General features: G+C 39.8%; 1 protein-coding gene across 4 annotated transcripts; it reads left to right on the plus strand.

Annotated features, from left to right (window-relative positions):
* The first annotated feature begins 11,334 nt into the window (after positions 1-11,334).
* On the plus strand, positions 11,335-19,296 carry LOC146502399 (afadin- and alpha-actinin-binding protein-like). 4 transcript variants are annotated; one of them, XM_085132740.1, is made up of 14 exons: positions 11,335-11,466; positions 12,851-12,965; positions 13,185-13,336; positions 13,562-13,765; positions 13,953-14,063; positions 14,195-14,330; positions 14,456-14,531; positions 16,461-16,641; positions 16,829-16,985; positions 17,267-17,403; positions 17,642-17,815; positions 17,930-18,047; positions 18,243-18,393; positions 18,498-19,296. In XM_085132740.1, exons 2-14 carry the CDS (start codon positions 12,947-12,949, stop codon positions 18,619-18,621), a joined length of 1,740 nt encoding a protein of 579 aa, XP_084988866.1. In that variant the 5' UTR covers positions 11,335-11,466; positions 12,851-12,946; the 3' UTR covers positions 18,622-19,296. The 4 variants fall into 4 exon arrangements, with proteins under 4 accessions (XP_084988866.1, XP_084988868.1, XP_084988869.1 ...); XM_085132742.1 differs by having other exon boundaries at positions 18,246-18,393; XM_085132743.1 differs by having other exon boundaries at positions 16,461-16,635.
* Positions 19,297-19,629: the final 333 nt, after the last annotated feature.

Raw genomic sequence — 19,629 nt, forward strand, 5'->3', positions numbered from 1 at the left:
GTCTTTAGGGAAACTAGAGCCTCTATAAATCATATCTGTTTGTGTCATGTGCAAATATTGGATATAGCATCCCTGCCTTCAAGCATATTTACACTGTTTGAATGCAAATGCTCGGAAGACAAACCCATGTGTTGTCACAAGTCAGGCCTCGGTTCATTACCCACGAGTAGCAGCAATTATTGGGGAGGAGTTCAGTGTCTATGCACACAGTTACAGCTTCAGACGAATACAAGGTCACAAACAGGATTTTCGAGCTCAGGTGAAGATCTGCCGTGCCCAAAACACACACATACGTATGCAAACACATGCTTGGCATTACACCGAATCAGTGATTGTTACTTTAAGAGCTGCTGCTGGGAAAGACAAAAATAAAAGCGCCTGTTAATTACACACTTGTGTAGCTCGACACAAATACTAGAAAAATCACACAGCGTCTATATAGAAGGTGACTATTCAGAGAAAGCTCTACAACATCACATGTGAGGAGTTTCAGCTCGGTTTTGTTTTGTGGAGCTTCTGCATTTGAGAAACCGACACAGACTGTCACGTTGACCGCGCGCTAACTTTCACTTCTAGTAATGCGTCCGAGCATCCGTCGTGAACATGAGCCTGTCACACAGGAGTAACGCTAATGACACAAACTGCTCGAGTATCAAATCAGGGGCCACAACTGACACAGCGATGTGTGACGCACATCATAATGACAACGCTGAGCTGTTTCATTATCTGTTTAATTAACTGCTAATGTATTTCATATATTTATATTACTGACAGGCACACACACACACACACACACACACACACACACACACACACATATTTGCATTGTTAACTTCCTTTATAACCAAGAGAAATGATACAGAAACATCATCTTCTTCACTCTGACTTCTCCAGGATTCATCTGAAAATATTTGGTACTTAAAGCTCGTGTGGTGCTTCTCTTTACTTTCTAATGACCGACTCGCTGCGAGTGTACGGCTGTGAGTGGCTTAAACTGCAAGATTGGAAGCATTGTAGTGATAAAGCACATAATTCTCTTTGACTCTCAGCTGGCACACCCAGAATACGCTTTGTGTAAAAACCTTTTAAATTCCTTTTCAAAGCATCATAACTTTATCGCAGCTCTGGTGGAAGATACTTATGAATGAATCCACATGTCTGCAGACTTGAACAACTAGTGTAGAGGAGTGAAAGCACATTTTGTTGGAGCACTTCTGCAAACTGTTGAAAACAAAAACCCCGAGGTGGTCTGTGTGACCGCTGAGTGTGTGACAGTGGTACAAATAGTGACTCACAGTGTAACCAAAGCAGGAAGGATGACTCAGAAATACTGGACTTCAAAGGTAAAGCAGCACAAACAAAAAGCGCTGCTTATGTTACGCCGGTGTTGTGGACCGGTGTAACGTTGTGTAACATGAATTTCAGAACTGACGACAGTTTACTTTTATTTCTACTGACAGTGCAGCTCTTAAAAACACACACGTGCTCACAGACATATGCAACAATGTGAGAACATGTTTTCATTTGCTCAGGCATGTCGCCTAACAGCCGACTCATTGCATATTTGTACCGAATTAGAAGCTGGTGTACTTTAGATTGTGTCCTAGTGTCTTTCTACCGTGCCACTATCGAGAGTGTGCTGGTGCACGCCATCCCTGTGCGGTACGCTGGTTGCACAACAGCTGACAAGAAGAGACTACAGAGGGTCATCAGAACTGCAGAGAAGGTGATCAGCTGTCCACTCCCCTCCCTGGACTTAATTGCCAGCTCAAGACGTCTCTCCAGAGCCAGGGCAATTATAAAGGACCACCTCCATCCTAACACCACCTCTTCAACATCCTGCCCTCTGGAAAAAGGCTCAGATCCATCAGGTGCAAAACCAACAGACTAAAGAACAGCTTCTTCCCGTGGCTGTCAGAACTCTTAATGCAAACTAAGAGTGTGTAAAGACTTCCCCAACACATCCACCCTGACACTGCTGTTGATCATCTATGTGCAATATCTCAGTCTATCCATGTTCTGTGCAATATTTTTGGCTCATGTGCAATTATTTGGTCCCAGTCTGTTTCAATGTTTCCTACACATACACCATGTATATAGTTCCACTCACATATGTATACATATACACTGTTTTTTATTTTATTCTATTTATTTAATTATTTATTTATTTTCCGCCTTTGTTGTATATTGGTTTCTCTTCTTCTTACTTTAGCACCTTTGTGGTTCAGCCACCCAATTTTGCTGTGCAAGAAACTGCACAATGACAATAAAAAGCTCTAAGTCTCTAAGTCATACCTACTGAGTCATGGGATTCATTTTTAATATTCTGGGAAAATATTTTTTAATATGATTAGAAAATAAACCTACACATCCACACCAGGTTTTGCAGCTCCGCATCCATGACGTGAATCTCCTGTTCCACCACATCGCGAAGGCGCTCTGCTGGATTGAGAACTGGTGGCTGTGGAGGCCGTTTAAGTGTCATGTTCAAGAAACCAGTCTGAGATTATCTCAGCTTTGTCACACGGCTTATTATCCTGAAGGAGGCAGCCATAAAAACATGTGCACACTGTGGTCGTACAGGGACAGACACGTCAGCAACTATTCCCAGGTGTGTTTAAATGAAGTTTGTCTGGTCCAAAGGGCTCTGAAGTGTGCTGAGAAGTATCCCCTACACCATTATACTGCCACCATCAGCCTGAACCATTGAAACAAAACTGAAAGATCAACGTTTTCATGTTGTCTATGCTCAGTTCTGACTTGACTATCTGAATGTTGCAGCTGAAATCAAGACTCATCAGACAAGACGGGATTTTTCCTTCTTTGGTGATCCTGTGTGGAGTCTAACATTCCTGTTCTTATCTGACAGGAGTGGCACCCAGTGTGATCTTTGCACATCTGCTTTATTTGCATTATTTGCATTGCTGCTGCCTTCCTATCATCTCATACCAATACAATATAATTTTATTTATATAGCACATTTAAAAACCACAGGTATGCCAAAGTGCTTCACAGAATGAGTTAAGAGCAATAATAAATACAAATATAAAGCACAAAATACAAATAAAATATACTAACAGGTGGGTGACATAACTAACCAATAATACACCAGGCATAGTAGGCACTAGTGAAGTGCACACACAATGCTGAAGGTTAAAACATTATAAACATTAACAAAGTGATAAAGATAAGTTCCAGTACACTAAAAATGTGGGCTCTAGGAGGCGGGGAAAGCAAGGCTAAACAAATACGTTTTTAATCGAGATTTAAAAGATTGAATTGAATCAGACGCCCGAATAGCTAGAGGGAGGTTATTCCAGAGGTGCGACAGTGACGAATGCGCGGTCATCAGTCTGGTTTCCTCCTCTGGCCTCTGGCAAGAAAGCGTTTTCACCCTCTCACTGGACATTTTATCAGTTTCGGGATAATCTCTGTATACCTTAGAGACTGTGTGGGAAAATCCCAACAACCACGCAGCATTCAGCGCCACTTAAATCACCTTTCTTCCTCATTCTGGTGGATTTCAGCAGAAACCTTTGACACTGATGGCATGCTTAAATGCCTCGATTTGCTATCGTGTTATTTGCTGATTAGATATTTGCATTTGTGAGCAGTTAAAGAGGAATACTTAACAAAGTGGGGAGTGAGTGTAAGTTTAATGTCTATCACAGTTTTATTAAATGTTTATTCAGCAGTTATTACAGCAAAAACACATTAAATGCAGATTTATTGATAGATTCTGTCTGTTGCATGAAAAAATGATTTTGTCTGAACATGGGGGTGTAGTCGACGTGCAGTGTGTTTCATTCACTGCTAGAAAACTCAGTCATTCACTCAATGACTGTATTTAAGCATTTGTGTTTACGCCACTTGTGTTTTTACTCTACTGCAATTAGTTGCTTGTTGTTTGGTAGCCTAGTAACACAAAATATGCTACAGAAATAAGTAATGATGCATTTATATACAGCAGGGCCATGTTAGATAAAGACCCCAGTGGAAAAACTATCTGGGTGCAAAGTAGTTATATGTAGTAATATGATCCACATCCATCATCCTTTTCTCTTTCTTCCCAATCTTCATCAGTGTCAAGGTGGGCCTTGGGCTTCCAGTCCCCCCATTCAGCAACGGCTTCATCCTAACCATGATGGTCAAGCTGTGCACTAGAATAGAATAGAATAGAATAGAATTCAACTTTATTGTCATTGCACATGCACAGGTACAGGGCAACGAAATGCAGTTTGCATCCATCCAGAAGTGCTTTAGTGATATAGATATATTACAATATATATTAGCAATAATATAGATATGTAAGTATGTTACAGAAATGGGTCTATTATGGTATGTTATAATGTACACGGTATGAAGTATGTTATGAATATGCTATAACTATAAGTATGTACAGGATATGTACAGGATATAAATATGAAAAACTATACAGAAATCTGAGATATACAGTTATACAGAAATGTGAACTATGCAGGTTATAAACAGTTGTAGGATTAAAAACTATCGTATGTACAGAATGATTATTTACACAGAGCTATACAGTAGTGCAGTTAAGATCAGTGAGATATGTGGATAATTTCTACAGAGGCTATAAAGTGCTGGTGGTTGTGAGTGGTGGTTCAGTCCATGTTATTATTGTGTGTTTGAGGGTATGGTTGTCCATTGTGTGTGTGTGTAGGTGGTTGTGGGTGTGTATGTTCAGTCCATGAGTTTAATGTGGGTCAGATGTCAGGAGTTCAGGAGTCTGACAGCTGTGGGGAAGAAGCTGTTCCGGTACCTGGTAGTCTTAGTCCAGAGGCTCCTGCAGCAATTCTGGATGAATAATCCGGTTAAAAGTACGCATGCAAACACACAGACACACAAATAAATGCATGTGACTCATGTGTTGATGTTTAACTTTTCTTCTCCTTCCTGCAGTGGCTGCAGTACCAGAAAAAGAAGATGTTTTGGGCTGAAAGCTGGATCATCAACTACAAGATCATAATATTTGGTAAAAATGTCTCAAAGAGGCAGTTTACACACACACATGTATTTCCACAGAAAACACAACTCACTGGAAACTCAACAGTTTAACTTTCTTTTGAGAAAAGAAAAGAACAAAGTGTGAAATAATAGACCTTGATTGATCTTTTGCATACTGAGATTTTAATCATATTGATGATGAGTGACTTTTGTCTTTTAATAAGAGCGTTTTTCATCCACACACTCGACTCCTCTCAGGATTCGGAGACCACGTCAATGTAAAAGCAGCAGGGGCCAACACTTCCTTCAAACAAGGCTTCATACAGCCTGATGTATAGTGAGATGTTTTCTTTGTCTTCTTCTTTAAATTTAGATAAAATCCAGTGAGTCAGGAACATTCACTAACATTAAAAGGACTGTAGCAGCAATCTTAAGTATAACCAGCAACACAGCTGCATTGTAGGGAATCCTGCCATTTACATTTATTTCTTTAAAGGTAATTAATTATTTCAATCTATTCCTGGCAAAAACCCACCTGATTGGTCCCTCGTCATTATACAAACATGCTGTACTGTGACAGCTATATTCACTATTTAAGTAAAAAACCTTCTTGTCTTGCAGAGACAGAAGAACAGCAGCTCTTAAACACGTCCACGATAAACATTTTATCCTGTCAAGCAGAAAAGAGTCAAAAGAAGTCATGTGACACACCAGTGCAAGATAAAAGAAGAAGAATCAAAAACTGCTGACATAACTGATGTCATTTTATTTTGGCCAAGTAACTGGACCAGTCCCAGTCCGTGCATGTTCATGGACTGTGTGCTAATCCACTGTCCCAGTGGAAGCCTGGCTTATGTCCTGCTGAAGGATGACGTCCTTATTAACTCCGGCTTTAAGTGGGAAAAACTCGCATTTACAATATTCTGATCATTTACTATTATTATGTTTTCAATCTACTTTTAACAATAATCATGTAGCTACAGATACAGACTATATAGTGGAAATGATCCGTGAACTGATCTTTGCTATAAGAAATATTAATCGCAGCAAAACTTTTCTGGCACAACTTCACCTGCTTCCAAGTGCATGGAGAGGATGAAAGAATTCACAAAGCAGGAACTCCAGCAACAGGGAAGATGAACAACTTTAATAATTGACCAACGCGTTTCGGCTTGTGGCCTTCATCAGGGTCATCACCCTTAAAGTCACCCAATTATTAAAGCTGTTCATCTTCCCTGAAGTGTTGCTGGAGTTCCTGCTCTATAAGAAATATTAGAAATTAATCTCAGTCATTAAAATCAGTAAATACTGCTAAATAAAACTAATAAATGTTTTGAATGACCGGAGAAAAATGTGAAAATCCTTTCAAAATGTCCTCATCTTACCATTATGAAATGCTAGCTGGAAGGCATTTTTGTGTTTGTTTGGTGTGTTGCTGACTTTGGTTGGAAGAAAATGTGCAAAAGTCAAAATCTCAGATCATCTCATACTGGTTTCTCAGTACTGGTATGTCTTTTCCCCTGCAGCCTTTTGTTTGTCACCGGTATCACCCGTAGGATGTCCAGCACAAAAAGTTTCATGAGACACTTGAAACTGTAACAATATGTCATCATAAATTACACAGTGAGTCGTGATTATACTTGCAAAGCACACAATTTGTGTTACAGTAGTCACACTTACTCACCTTAGCCCTCAGAGGAGTCATAGCACTACACACCCACACCCTACAACAGCAGCATCGTCCTACTTCACTGAACTCTTGTGCTTTTCTGTGTTCGGCCTCAGATTGTGGACTCTGTGCCTGCAGAAAGGAGAAATTTGGCAACTTTAATTTAGGGCATGTAAACCTCATATACAAAACTCTAGAGGTCCTGCTGGCAAGCAGCTCCACAACATCAGCAGCAGATGTTTATCGGTGTTTTAGAGAGACACACTGTAAGCAGTTAGTGGTAGTTAAAGCAGCTACATTGGATTATTGTAGTATTTGGATCACGCAGTTACTCAGTATAGTTAAGCTGAAGACTTAGTTACTGAATCTGTCTCTTTTTTTGTGCCTTTTCTGCAGCCATGACTGTAGTTGTGATTGCAGCTTGTTCTGACCTCATTTCAGCAAATATGACAGCCCTCTAGATTACAACCTTCAGCATCCTTTTGATCTTTGTTTTGTGACCAGCAGGAACAGGCTGAGGGACTGAGGATGTGGCGTCCCCCCATCCCGCCGCCTGAACTCAAAGCAGAAGACAGATAATAACTGTCGTAGTCCCCAAACACTATTTTGAGGTCTGTAACATGTGCAAATATAGCTGGGAATATAGGATTTTTGTACAAACAAAGCAGCTGGTAATTTTAAAGTCGTGTGAAAAGTTTTCACGGCGCTCTATGCTGTCCTGTGAAAAACTAACGCTACCCCGAGTGTTTGCACAGGAATTAAGAGGGTGGGTAGCAGCTTTCTGCTGATAATCAAATACACTCGACTAATTGGTTATCAGCAAGTATGAGCGCTTTTATGAAAGCAGAGAGTCTGACAGTTTTCTGGTGTCACAGTCTCCCCAGAAAATTCACCCCAAGGTCAGACCATGCAGTGCTCAACCCAAGAGCTACATCTGAGACTCTTCGGGCTCCGTTAACATGTTAAATGGAAAAGTTCATGACAGGACAGTCAGAAAAAGACTGCACGAGTATGACTTCTTGAAAGTGTTCACACGAGAAAGCCTCTTTTCTCTCAAAAGAACAGCAGCATGGTCTGTGTTTGCAGGTTTCATCCAAACAAACCACAATACTTCTGGAACAATGTCCTCTGGATGGACAAGACCAAAGGGAGATGTTTGGCCTTAATGCACAGCGCCACATTTGGCCTAAATATAACAAAGCACATCAGCAGAAACACTTCATTCCAACTGTTAAGCATGGTGGTGGAGTGGTGATGATTTAGGCTGATTTTGCAGCTGCTGGATGTGGACACCTTGTTGTCTTTGACCCTATCGTGAACTCCTCTGTATGCCAAAGTATTCTAGAGTCAAATATGAGGCTATCTGTCCAATAGCTAAAGGCTAAAAGTGGCTGAAAGTGGGTCATGCAGGAGAACAATACACAGCAGCAAATCTAAAACAGAATGACTGAAAACCAAACTGAAATGTTGTTGTTGAAAATTAAGAGAGCTCTGCATAAACAAATGCCCACAAAGCTGAAACTGAACTAAAGCAGCAGAAAAGTGGCCCAAAATTCCTCTGAAGTGATGTGAGAGACTCAACTGCTTCAAGTTATGGCTCCTAAAACTTCTTCTAAAAGTGATTTAACTGTGGAGTTTAGTTGTTCAGATGATTGCACAGTGTCCTATGAAAACGTTCTTTTTCACATGACTGTATGTTTTTGCAAATTATAACTTTTGATTTGTTATAAGTCACTCAGTGTTTTCTTCTCTGTAAAACTTTAGCAGCTCATTAAGGGGTGTTGGTCACAACGAAGCCCAGTACGCTACGAAGCATGTAAAGAAGATGCCTGAAAAGATGAACCCCCACACAGTGAGCCCTGTGAACACAATGATGAACCTGGTAAAAAGAAAGTTACATTAGAAATAATTACAGACTGTTATCTTTAAGAAATCAGATCACCACATCTGGTGTCCTTGGACGAAGTGCACTAGATCTTCTTCAAGAGAAAGTGAAGACTGATTGATATACTGTAAGAAAAACAATGAGGAGAGATGGAAAGGGTCCACACTGCTTTAATGAGGATTATGAGAAGAGAACACACTAATATATATCGGCCAGCAGAACTTATATTTATATAACAGGTGGTTAGAAACAGTAAAATATTGTATTTCTACTACTTTGTATTTCCGCTGTGCACATTTCACAGTGAAGCATATGAACAAAAAACAACACTTGAATTGAGATTTAAGGACGTAGTGAAACGTACTCACTGCCATCTGGTGGAACATTAGAGACAGTTATTGCTCCAAATACAGAGTGAAAGCACCGTCAGCTGTGAAATCTTTATGCAGGTATGCTACCAAAGCTAATGGCTGCACAACACTGGACACAATGCTGTTTACTTCAGCGTTGTGTCCACTGAGCTTGTTTCCTAGTGGATATTATTTCATTTGAAAATAATACGTCTGAAAGATTTATTATCTAAAGGGTAATTTATCAATTTGCTGTCAGAGATTGCCTAATTGTTAGTGGGGCTGTTCCTGTATTTCCTCCATGGCAGTCTCTGGGGTCCTTGAAGAAAGTGGCATCAATCATGCGGGAGAGGAGAGATTCCCAGTATGGCACTGGATCTTGAGCGCGTCTGGCCCACAGTTCAGATCAATCCTGACACACAGATGAAGATCCCCCAATCTGCTCCTGTGGTCCTCTTAAGCACGTCCATCATCCTTTTAACAGTTAGTCTCAGCACACAAACTACTGTGCACCATGTCATGAATCAGACTGCACATAAAAATAATCTGACATGCAGATAGAAAATAATATAAAGACTATAATTAAACCACGAGAACAAACGTCAGCTTTCTTTTTACCTAAACACAGTGTTTGCTTAGTTTATTGGGATCCAGTCACCCTGCACATACGTGAAGTCTGATCAGGACTCATACTTCTTTTTCACCTTTTACTTGCGTGTGCATTTCTGTGGGGAAATACATTTACAAACACTCCAGAAGGGGGCGATCTTCAGCACATTCCTGGCCACTGGCAGCGTCGTTGCTGCAGAGATTGGATCTTTTGTAGCATCACAATGAAGAGGATCCCTAAACCCACCCAAGTTAAACCTAATTATGGTGGTATTTCTTGCATACCATGACATTTGTTATTTTTTATGTATTTTGAAAGGAAATGGAGGCTATAAGAACAGATAAGCCTCTCTCATATTGGAAACTGACTAGAAAACACATTTATAAAGCCAGGGAAACTTCACTCCAAATATAAATGCGTGTAACAGATATTTGTACTTATTTCCCATTATCTTGTACATTTCTGGCTTCTTTTCACATGATAACCTAAAACCTCTTTTTATGTGGGTGGTGGCAGTATGATTACCAGGGAGTGGTTAACATCTCGGTCCCGGGGGACAGGGCTGAAGAGCTGACACTGATGTCTTACTCAGATGGAGCCTCAGCTGCTACTCTCTTCCATCCAATCCTAATGGCTTTATTTAAAATTCAAAGGGGAGACACTCTGCAATATGACTCTCTTCTCTCATTCAGCCACTCTCATTTTCTTTCACTCAATACAACAGGGAAAAGGTTGTGCATGAATCTTCTGTTTGAAAGTTAATGTGAATGTGATAGTTTTGTATTCTCCAATCATTTTTATTTATTATTATTTTTTGACTTTTTGACTTTTTTAAAAAATTAGTTTATGTGTTAAAAAAAATCTGATTATTATTTTTAAATGATTAGCTTTTATTTTTGTCTAGAGGCCTTATTTCAGATTTATGAAAATCAGTACAGGTGTTATAATAAAAACACAGAACTTTTTGAAAGCAGTTGACTCACAGACTTGCAGACATCCAAAGTCTCAATAAACATGTGCATCAATGCCTCATTGGGCATTATTAGTTGTAATAACACGGTTACCAAACCAACAAATACTAAAACTAATGATATTTTCTTTATATTTATATATTATTTTTAAAAGCCTTTTTTACGTTTTAGTTTAGTTAACAAAACTGCCTTTTTCACCAGGTTACTATAGTTAACTAAAAAGCATTTTAGTTAGGTCCCAACTTCAACGAGTGACTGATTGCTTCCTAAAACTACAGAAAACCAGTGTGTGAAAAGGCTGTGTCCTTGCAGGCTGTTTAGAGAACAAATATGCAGATAGGGCAATAGGATGAACAAATATATCAATATTTAGTTATTAATCAGGATTAACACTTAATCAGGATTGGGTATATCATATATTACAAAAATAGCGTCTGACCCAAACTTTGCTTTTGTAATATACGGATGTCTGTTTTTTCATTTTGATCATTGTAACTACAATTTGGAGTATTAATTCTACTTTTCCTATAGACATTAAAGTTAATGTGAAGTGATAATTTTGTACGATGGTGAATGCATCTGATTACAGAATAATCCCACCATTCACGAAAATGTGCTCCTTCTATATTTAAATCTCCCTCTTATTGCTGAACACTAAATTACTAAATAATAATAAAATAATGAAATAAATAATGAATATATATATATATATATATATATATATATATATATATATATATATATATATATATATATATATATATATATATATCACTAACACTGTGTATTATAATAAGTGTAAAAAATAAAATAAATACTTGCTGTTGAAGCAGATAAAACGCCAAGAGCCAATCACAATAAGCCATGTTTGGTTGCTAGACAACGAGTGGGCCAATTAGCGCTATGCTTGGAGTGCTTGCGGTGGCATACGCTGTCATTAGGAACGACGGGGCTTAAGGAGACGGTCCGGTGCGAGCTGCATTGGAGAGATACGTGTCAAATTGTATCGTAAGGCAAGTAAGTTTTGTTTCCTCGTGATGTAAACATTTAAAACACCAACTGTCGAGGCTACCTAACTTGTTCGTCCGGCTGTGGTAGCCCTCCGGCTTCTGTTTTCACTGTTCTGCGGTGGTAGCGCTCCGTGGACAACGTTAGTTTAGCGCTGACGGCTGGTGAGAAACCCGAATAACATTTGCTTTATTATGCTTTATTTATTTATTTAATTTCATCGGCAAACCTTAACGTTAGCTAAAATAATGCGTAACTGGACACTTTACTTACCTGGGATTTTTGAGTTTCCAATAATTAGGAACACCGACTGCGCAGTTATGGTGTAATAAATCCTTCATTCAAACGGCCAAAAATCTTCATTTCCAATTTAAATAATTTTAGAGATGTTTTTAATATAGCTGCCAATTTTGTAAAGGGATGTAGCTGAACTTTTAATTATATTATATCATATTATATTATATTATATTATATTATATTATATTATATTATTATATTAAGGAAAGATTTACTACAGAGAGCTTTAGCTTATGTAAACATAAACAGTGCGGATTAGTTTAGTTTCTGCTGCGATCCCATCAAGTTCTCCGGTCTAAAATTTCAGTGACTGTTTTATATTATTTCACCATTACACTGTAAACACATTCTGTCAGGACTCAATTTGTGAATGGTGACTTAATGAGCTAAAGGTTAGTACTTGTTGAGTCTATATAAGCCGGGCCCATGCTCCTCAGGCTTTGTGGCTGAAGGCTTGCCATCTGTTTCTGCAGACTGATTAAGTATCACTGAAACCAAAGGTAGGTCCCCGAAAAGTCACACTTCTCATAACAGATGGTGATAAGAGGGAAAAATGTCTGCGTAAGATAAATATTTTTAGGTCTCACTCTGGTACAGTAGCTGATGTCTTGTGAAGCGCTGTAAAAGGATGTTGTATGTTTGAAGTAGTGTCAGTGCACACTGTTTATTTTGTTCGAAGGAAATACTTTCCTCACATAATTTTTTTCATTCATGTTTTTGAACGTGAATGCCTGCAGACAAACAAGCATGTTGTCTGTCTGGGATTAGTCTAATCAGCTGATAAGCACATTGAGATGAGATGATCTCTTGTGTCCCAAACTGTAACCTGTTAGATACTCAGCCTGCACTGACAATGGTTTGATAACAAAAGCTACATCGTTAGATTTGAAGCTAAACGTTTTAAATAAACACACTGTGGGGTAACTGCGCTGGATGTTTTCTGTGTAGCTTGTTGCCACTGATTAGTGAATAAATCACTTATCCTCAGACTGTGCTCTCTAGCTTCATGCCTCCATCTCTCACCACTGCCTCCCAAATCCTTGTAATCCAGACGAGTTGAATCGCTGCTGTTAATCTGATCGTCTATTTCAGGAGCAGGCTGCGTAGGTGGATCCCGTGGCAAACGTTGCCTGTCCTGCAAATGCAGTAGATGATCCAGAGACAAAGCCTGAGGTCTGCACTGCAAACATGCCAGAGTCCTCCCTGGGTGAGTTTTGACGTCTTTAAAGGCCACTGAATATATATCAGTGCAGTGTTGTACCTTCAGTTCTGAATGTCGACCTCAGCTTTGCAGTAAAGAACACTTAATTGATAAATATGATTGATAAAAGCCATTTTTAGTGACACCTAATAAATGTATTGTTAGACACTGAATCAGCGCAGAGTAATGTCCAATACTTAACAGGCTTCTTTCTTTCTCCACAAGTCAAGGACGGTCGCAGCAGCTCTGTTGAATATGGAGCATCCCCCTTGAGACAGTTTAGCCAATCATCACTGCTGCTGCACAGAAACTCCTACATGCTCAGTACCTTCTGCACAGAGCACAATGTGCAACAATGTCTGTCACACATCAATCAGGTTGGTAGCCTTGCACATTACCACAGCTGTCACTGATGTTAGGTACTCTATTGAAACGCGTACATGACTGCAGTCTCCTGCGTTTGTCTTGTACTTTTTTTCTCTGCTAAAACAAATTAGCCTTTAAAGAAAATCTTTATTTGAATGGATGTTTTCAGGGACACAAGACTGAGAGAATTTGTGTCAGTCCTCCTTCACACTTTTCCCTTTGCTCTGCCTTTAAAGGAAATATCTTCTCTTGGCCTCCCACCAGTTTGGACAGAGTCGGGCGACAGCTCAGAGCTGAATATTGTGGCTGTGCTAAATTGCATGTATGACCTGATTCAGCTGCAGCGCCGGGGCCTCAGAACCCTTGAAAGCATGGAAGTGGAGCAGCTTAAATCTAGCAGCAGTATCGATCACCTGCAGCTCACCATCACTCGTCTGAAGGTACACTAACACAGGTAGCATTATCTGTAGTAAAGCAACATGCTGTTGGTGAATTGGCATTCGAGTTTTGTTTCTTCCTTTTATTTCTGAAAAAACAACGTTACATTGTGATGTGCATCCTTTTGTTAAGCTCTCCAAAACACTTCTGGTCTTTTACTGAGTCCCTGCCCATTGCATTATTTTTTAGGAGCAGCTCGAACTCTCTAAAAGAGAAAACACGGGACTTCTTGAGAGAGAACGGCAGCTGCAGCTGAAAACAAAAAGTTTGCAGAGCTGTCTGAAGAATGAAAAAGAAGAGGTATTTTTATTAAGCGCTGCCACAGACAGTGTGAGACCAATCTGTGGCTTTCATGGCTGGTATTTGGGTTTCAGGAGAAAGGGTGCCAATTTTATTAGAAGTCACCATTTCTTTTATTCACAATCCCCTAGGTTCAAAAGCTTCAGAACATTATTGCAAGCCGGGCCAGCCAGTACAATCACGAGATGAAAAGGAAGGAAAGAGAATTTAACAAACTGAAGGAACGACTAAATCAGCTGCTGGTTGACAAAAAGGAGAAGAAACAGGGTAAAATCCTCTTTATTCGTTGCATCAATAGTTAATTCAATGTCTTGTGTGTGAGAGGTGAAACTTCTTTCCTTTCGAGTCTCAGAATTTCTTCTTTTCCCACATTTGTTCTCCGGGCTCTTCAGCCATTGATGTATTAAACAACATCGGGAGAGCTGATGGGAAGAGAAGCCTTTGGAAAACTGAAAAGACAGAAGCAAAGTAAGTTCACTTCTTTTATATGTCATTTATATAACATTTAACTGTTAGTGTGAAGATGCTTTTATTTCTTGACAGTATTGATTGTATGTGCCAAAGTTATAGAGGTTCAGTCTGATACTGCCTTAGTCACATGATCCTAGAGACGGGGGAAAATGCATATTCTCCAACTAATTCTTGAATAGTTGCAATTTTCTTTTATTTACTGGTTGCAGTGTTGAGGCACAACCTTTACTCCGAATGCCAAAATTCTCAGTTTCCAGTTTGTGTTGCACCTTCCACAGTTTGACTAGCACTCGGTGAGTGTTTGCAGACAGCCTGACAGCTACAGTAACCGCGGCTATCTGCTAGTGACCAAATTGACCCTGTGCACGTGAAAATGCTAACTTCCTGGTTTGAGACCGGATGTGGGGTTGTACGTTTCCGGTAGCTTTACTTTGTGGTCAATCGCTACTGCGAAGATATTCTCCAAAATCATGTCCACAACTCGAAAACGGAAAGATGGCGTTAAGTCACAAAGAGCAGAAGGTGGGAACACTCACCACTGCTGTGTCATAAAAAATCTAATGATCAATTTTGACGTTTAAAGAGTTTAGATCGATCAGTTGTTTACATCACTCAACACAAGCAGAACTGCAGCAGAAGACACATCGTCCACATTCAGAAGCACATCTCTGTATAGTGACTGGTCTTATGATTTAAACAGGCAAATGTTCAGCATTCAAACTACAGGTGAACAATAGTCAAACCAGATGTTTCCCGTTATGTTGATATCAGCTCGTCAAGTACACACCTACACAGCATGTTAACAAACCGTGAAAAAAGCCACACAAAAAATGAACGATTGCTGGTAACAGTTTCTATACATTAGTATTTACGAAGGGTATGTTGTGACTTACCTTCAAAATTACAGCGGTCCCTCGCTATAACGCGGTTCACCTTTCACCTCGCTGTTTCGCCGATTTTTTAGTGCAAGTTTGCATGCTTATTTTTTTTTACATCACATTGTGTCCTGATCGCTGCAGACGATCTCCTCCGTGATGTCTCTCCTGTACAGAATCGCTGCATCGATGCTAGCAGTGTGACTCTGAAGTGCAGTGCTGTATGTCCACGATGTCCACGAAACGTTTTGCACCGTCAAAAAATAAAATTGGCTACTTGATTTCACCGATCGCTGGTTATTTTTAGAACATAACACCCGCGATAAACGAGGGACAGCTGAGAAATATAACATTTGAATCCTTTTCTCTTTTGCTCTGAGGCGGGGATAAATATCGACAAGTCGATGAACATCGTTTACAGATATATTGGGTAAATGCCCGAGACATCTATAGAAATGTAAATCGCCGCTTTATTTATTTATTTATTTGCTTAACTTGTTTTGGACCGTAAACAGGGCGCGAATAGGACACCGGAAACAAAGCTCCCCACAGGAGTTTCCACACCGGAAGTAGCATATGCTAACGTGCACATAGTCAATTAATCATAAGGTGGTCTTTGGTGCATCACTGCATACCTCTTTGTGATTATGTTTGCATATTCACCAGCAACCTCCAATAACCACTTGCCTAGAGACACCTGTGCGACTAAGATGACTGGAGAGTGGAAAGTTGGCATTAGAGAAATGACCCCTCTGCTCAATCTTCTTTGCTGCTTGCATAAAATGTTAGTAAGGGTGGCCAGTGGCACTCTGAGAACCCTCAATACATAGGTGAACCTTTTCTGGATCAGAGAAACTCCTCTATGTTAGTCTCTATACTTTGGAGCCTCAAACAAGAAGCAGATTAGTGCCTTTGTCAGTTTTCTAGGTCACTCTAATGAACATTTTTGGCAGCATGAACCTCAAACATGGCTGGCACTAATCTTGGATGTTTCCTCTTAAATTGAGCGCAACCGTCTAACTGATAAGAGACCTGTGTTTCTCTTCATAAGGCACGAAGGGGAAATGTATAAGACTCTGCTGAGCGACTATGACGCTCGCCAGAGAGAGCTCGTGCTGGAAAATGCAGAGCTGAGGAAAGTGTTGCAGCAGATAAAAAAAGACATGGTGTCCATTCTCAGTTCAAGAAAACCAGCTGTGAAAAGCGACAAACCTGAGCACAGTGGCGTACAGGTAGTGTTCGATCACCTTTTCTATACTTTGTATTTTTCTTTTCCGTCACATTTTAAAGCTGCCGATGACATTTCCTCGCAATTATAAACAATCAGCCTCCTTCTTTGTTTCACTTAGTCGTTCAAAAATGTTTGTTAGATGTGCTACCAGCAGACTGGAAAATGTTTGATTGATTTATTCACTCCAGGCCACATCGGGGGAGGAAGAGGAAGAGGAAGAGGTGTTCGATTCCAGTAAGGAAAGTGTAGAGCTTTATTGCTTTCATGCTCGGAAGAAACTGACCAACAGTATTCGTCTCCAGTGGAGAAGACTCAAGAGCCACGTGGAAAGACTGGACAGCCAAGGTAAAATACTGTGACATCAACGATTCCTCACTAATTCAAATAATTGTTTCAATTATTAACTGAAGGCTCTGCTGTGATTGCTCAAAGAATTAAAAGTCAGTATTCACACATGGACCTGTTATGTTATGAGCTGATTGGAAGCAAAAGATAATGAATGGTTTATTTTATATACAGCGGCTCTGTCACTTTGTGTTTGGTGTTTACTTATTGTTCCTTCTTGTTGAATTCAGTATTTATAAGACACGTTTAAATCTGATTAATTATTTGGGCTTTTTGCTTAGCATCCTTGGTTCAGATGGTGGAAAGCAAAAACACTGATGCTGTTCCACAAGAGACTCAGGAGGAAGAGATGGACAGACTGAAGCTGGAGATCCAGCAGTGCAAAGACTTTATTCAAACACAGCAGCAGCTCCTGCAGGTACGGGTGAATCAGCCCTGAGGTTGTGTGGATTTAAAAGCGGAGAGCGAAAGTGTCTTTAATATTTATCGGTGTTGAGTGAGAGGTAATATACATTTACCAAAAACAGGATCAGAGATGTCTGCTACTTCTCACGTTACTCTGGAATGAACAACTCACTTACTGTTGTTTGTGTTTTGTTTTATAAATAATCAATAAATTGTTGATTAATCCATCCACGTTCCTTTCTTTCCTATAGCATCAGGTAAGCTCTGCATGTGATGAGGAAACCGCATCCCTGCTAAGCAATTGCTACATGCTTCAAGAGAAGGAGCGCCTCGGGGAGGAGTGGAAGACTCTGGAGGAGCAGAGGAAGATCTTTGAGAGGGAGAGGAAGAACTTTACAGAGGCAGCCATCAGACTGAGCCACGAGGTGATTAAAAACAAATATTAGTTTACATCTTGTGCAAAGTTGTGTGCATATGACAGGTTACTGACTTCAGTGTTTGAACTGTTTTTAAAACCTTTTTCCTGGTTCATTTTGCAGAGGAAGGCCTTTGAGGAGGATCGAGCAACATGGCTCAAACACCAGTTTTTAAACTTGAGTCCATTTGCAGACTCAAAGAAAACCCCATTGTTAAAATCTAAAAGTGCCTTTTTGATATGTGAGTCTCTCAGTTTTCTATCAATTTCCCTAAAATGAAGAGCAGCAGTTGCTTTAGATGGTTTGAAAATGTTACATATTAACAGGAGCTGAAAAAAGGAAATTATATCCAAATAGACTTATGACTAAGTTTCTTTTTAAGTGATGAGTAATTTCCATCAATTCCAGCAGTCATTAAATCGGCCTTTTTTCCCAGCAGCTGAAACAGAGGCGGCTGCGACGGCGGCTCCAGAAAAGCTCATCAAATGTCATTCAGACACAGCCTCCCCCACACCCAGCTGTGTCCCGCTCGCGTCGGCTTCCACCACCGACCTGTATCGCACGCTTTGCTTTATCCCAGAAAACAGGTGCGGTTGCTTTATGTGTACCACAGTTTCTGAATTAGTAATAAGCATGGCGTAATGTACCTGCATGAACTTAATTTGAAGTTTTCCCCTCGATGTGATTACAGCTCAGTGCAACCAAAGACAAACGGGGAACATGTGGAGGAATCGGGCGTGTTTTGTGGAGATGTTTTCGTCCAGCAGTACAGCGAGGACCACACACTCTCACAGGAGAAGAACAGCTCCATCTGAAGCCAAAAACTCCCATCACTTGAATCAGACGTGTCATTAATGTCCAGTGTTTATGTCTCACAAATGCATCTGATTGGTGGATGCCAAAGGCCCACAGATGGACTGTAAACGATTAAACAGCTTAAGAAGGAAAGAGCGTTAAGAGTGACGTTCTGGTTTGCTGGATCTGTATTAATGTGCTGCATATAGTATGTAGTTAGTTTATTTATTTATACTACTGTAAATCATGAATTGGCCTATCTTACATTTAGATGCTGCTGATGCAATATGTGACAATATGTAACTGGGTAAATCAAATCAAGTATGGCGGCTCTCTGTTTACAACACTGAGAATGTGACGGAGTGACAGCCGCATTTTTCCAGTAAATGTTGCTGTTAGGTTTATAACAGGTAGTATATCTGCTGCTTTGAATAGGAAGAATGTAACATCTTGCACAATTTACATATTATGTAGAAGATAGTGACTTTAGACCACTGTGACGTTAATATGATTTGTCATGAACTTTTCTTCTAGGAGCTTTGTGTTGACAGGTGGCCGTTATTTACCTCTCAAATGTTAAATGATGTTCATGTTCACGCTCGTTATAGTTTTGACTTCTATCGGGGAAGTAATCACTGATTTTTTTTATCATCACTGCCTCTCCTGGTTCCCATTCCTCTGTGGTGGACTGAGACTGGAAAACAAAATGCACTATAAAAAGAATACCATGGCACCAATAATTATAGCGATTCAATGGGTGTGTTTATTAAGAGGTAAAATAAAATACTTTATCTATATGAATAGAATACACTTGGTTTTGTATACTAAACACGGCATCATTCATTAATGTGTGTTTCATTGTTCTTCCTTTGCACAAAATGAGTGCATACAAAACTTCTGTTGACTTTAGGACATCACTATGTGTGTGTTTCTGAATCACTAGTTCATTCGAAGTCAACAGTAGAGGTGGACGGATTGATCCAAATAGTTTTGATACCAATGCTGGTATTGGTATCAGATCAATACTT

The sequence above is a fragment of the Neolamprologus multifasciatus genome, chromosome 15 (assembly GCF_963576455.1).
Source record: "Neolamprologus multifasciatus chromosome 15, fNeoMul1.2, whole genome shotgun sequence".
Classification (NCBI taxonomy): domain Eukaryota; kingdom Metazoa; phylum Chordata; class Actinopteri; order Cichliformes; family Cichlidae; genus Neolamprologus; species Neolamprologus multifasciatus.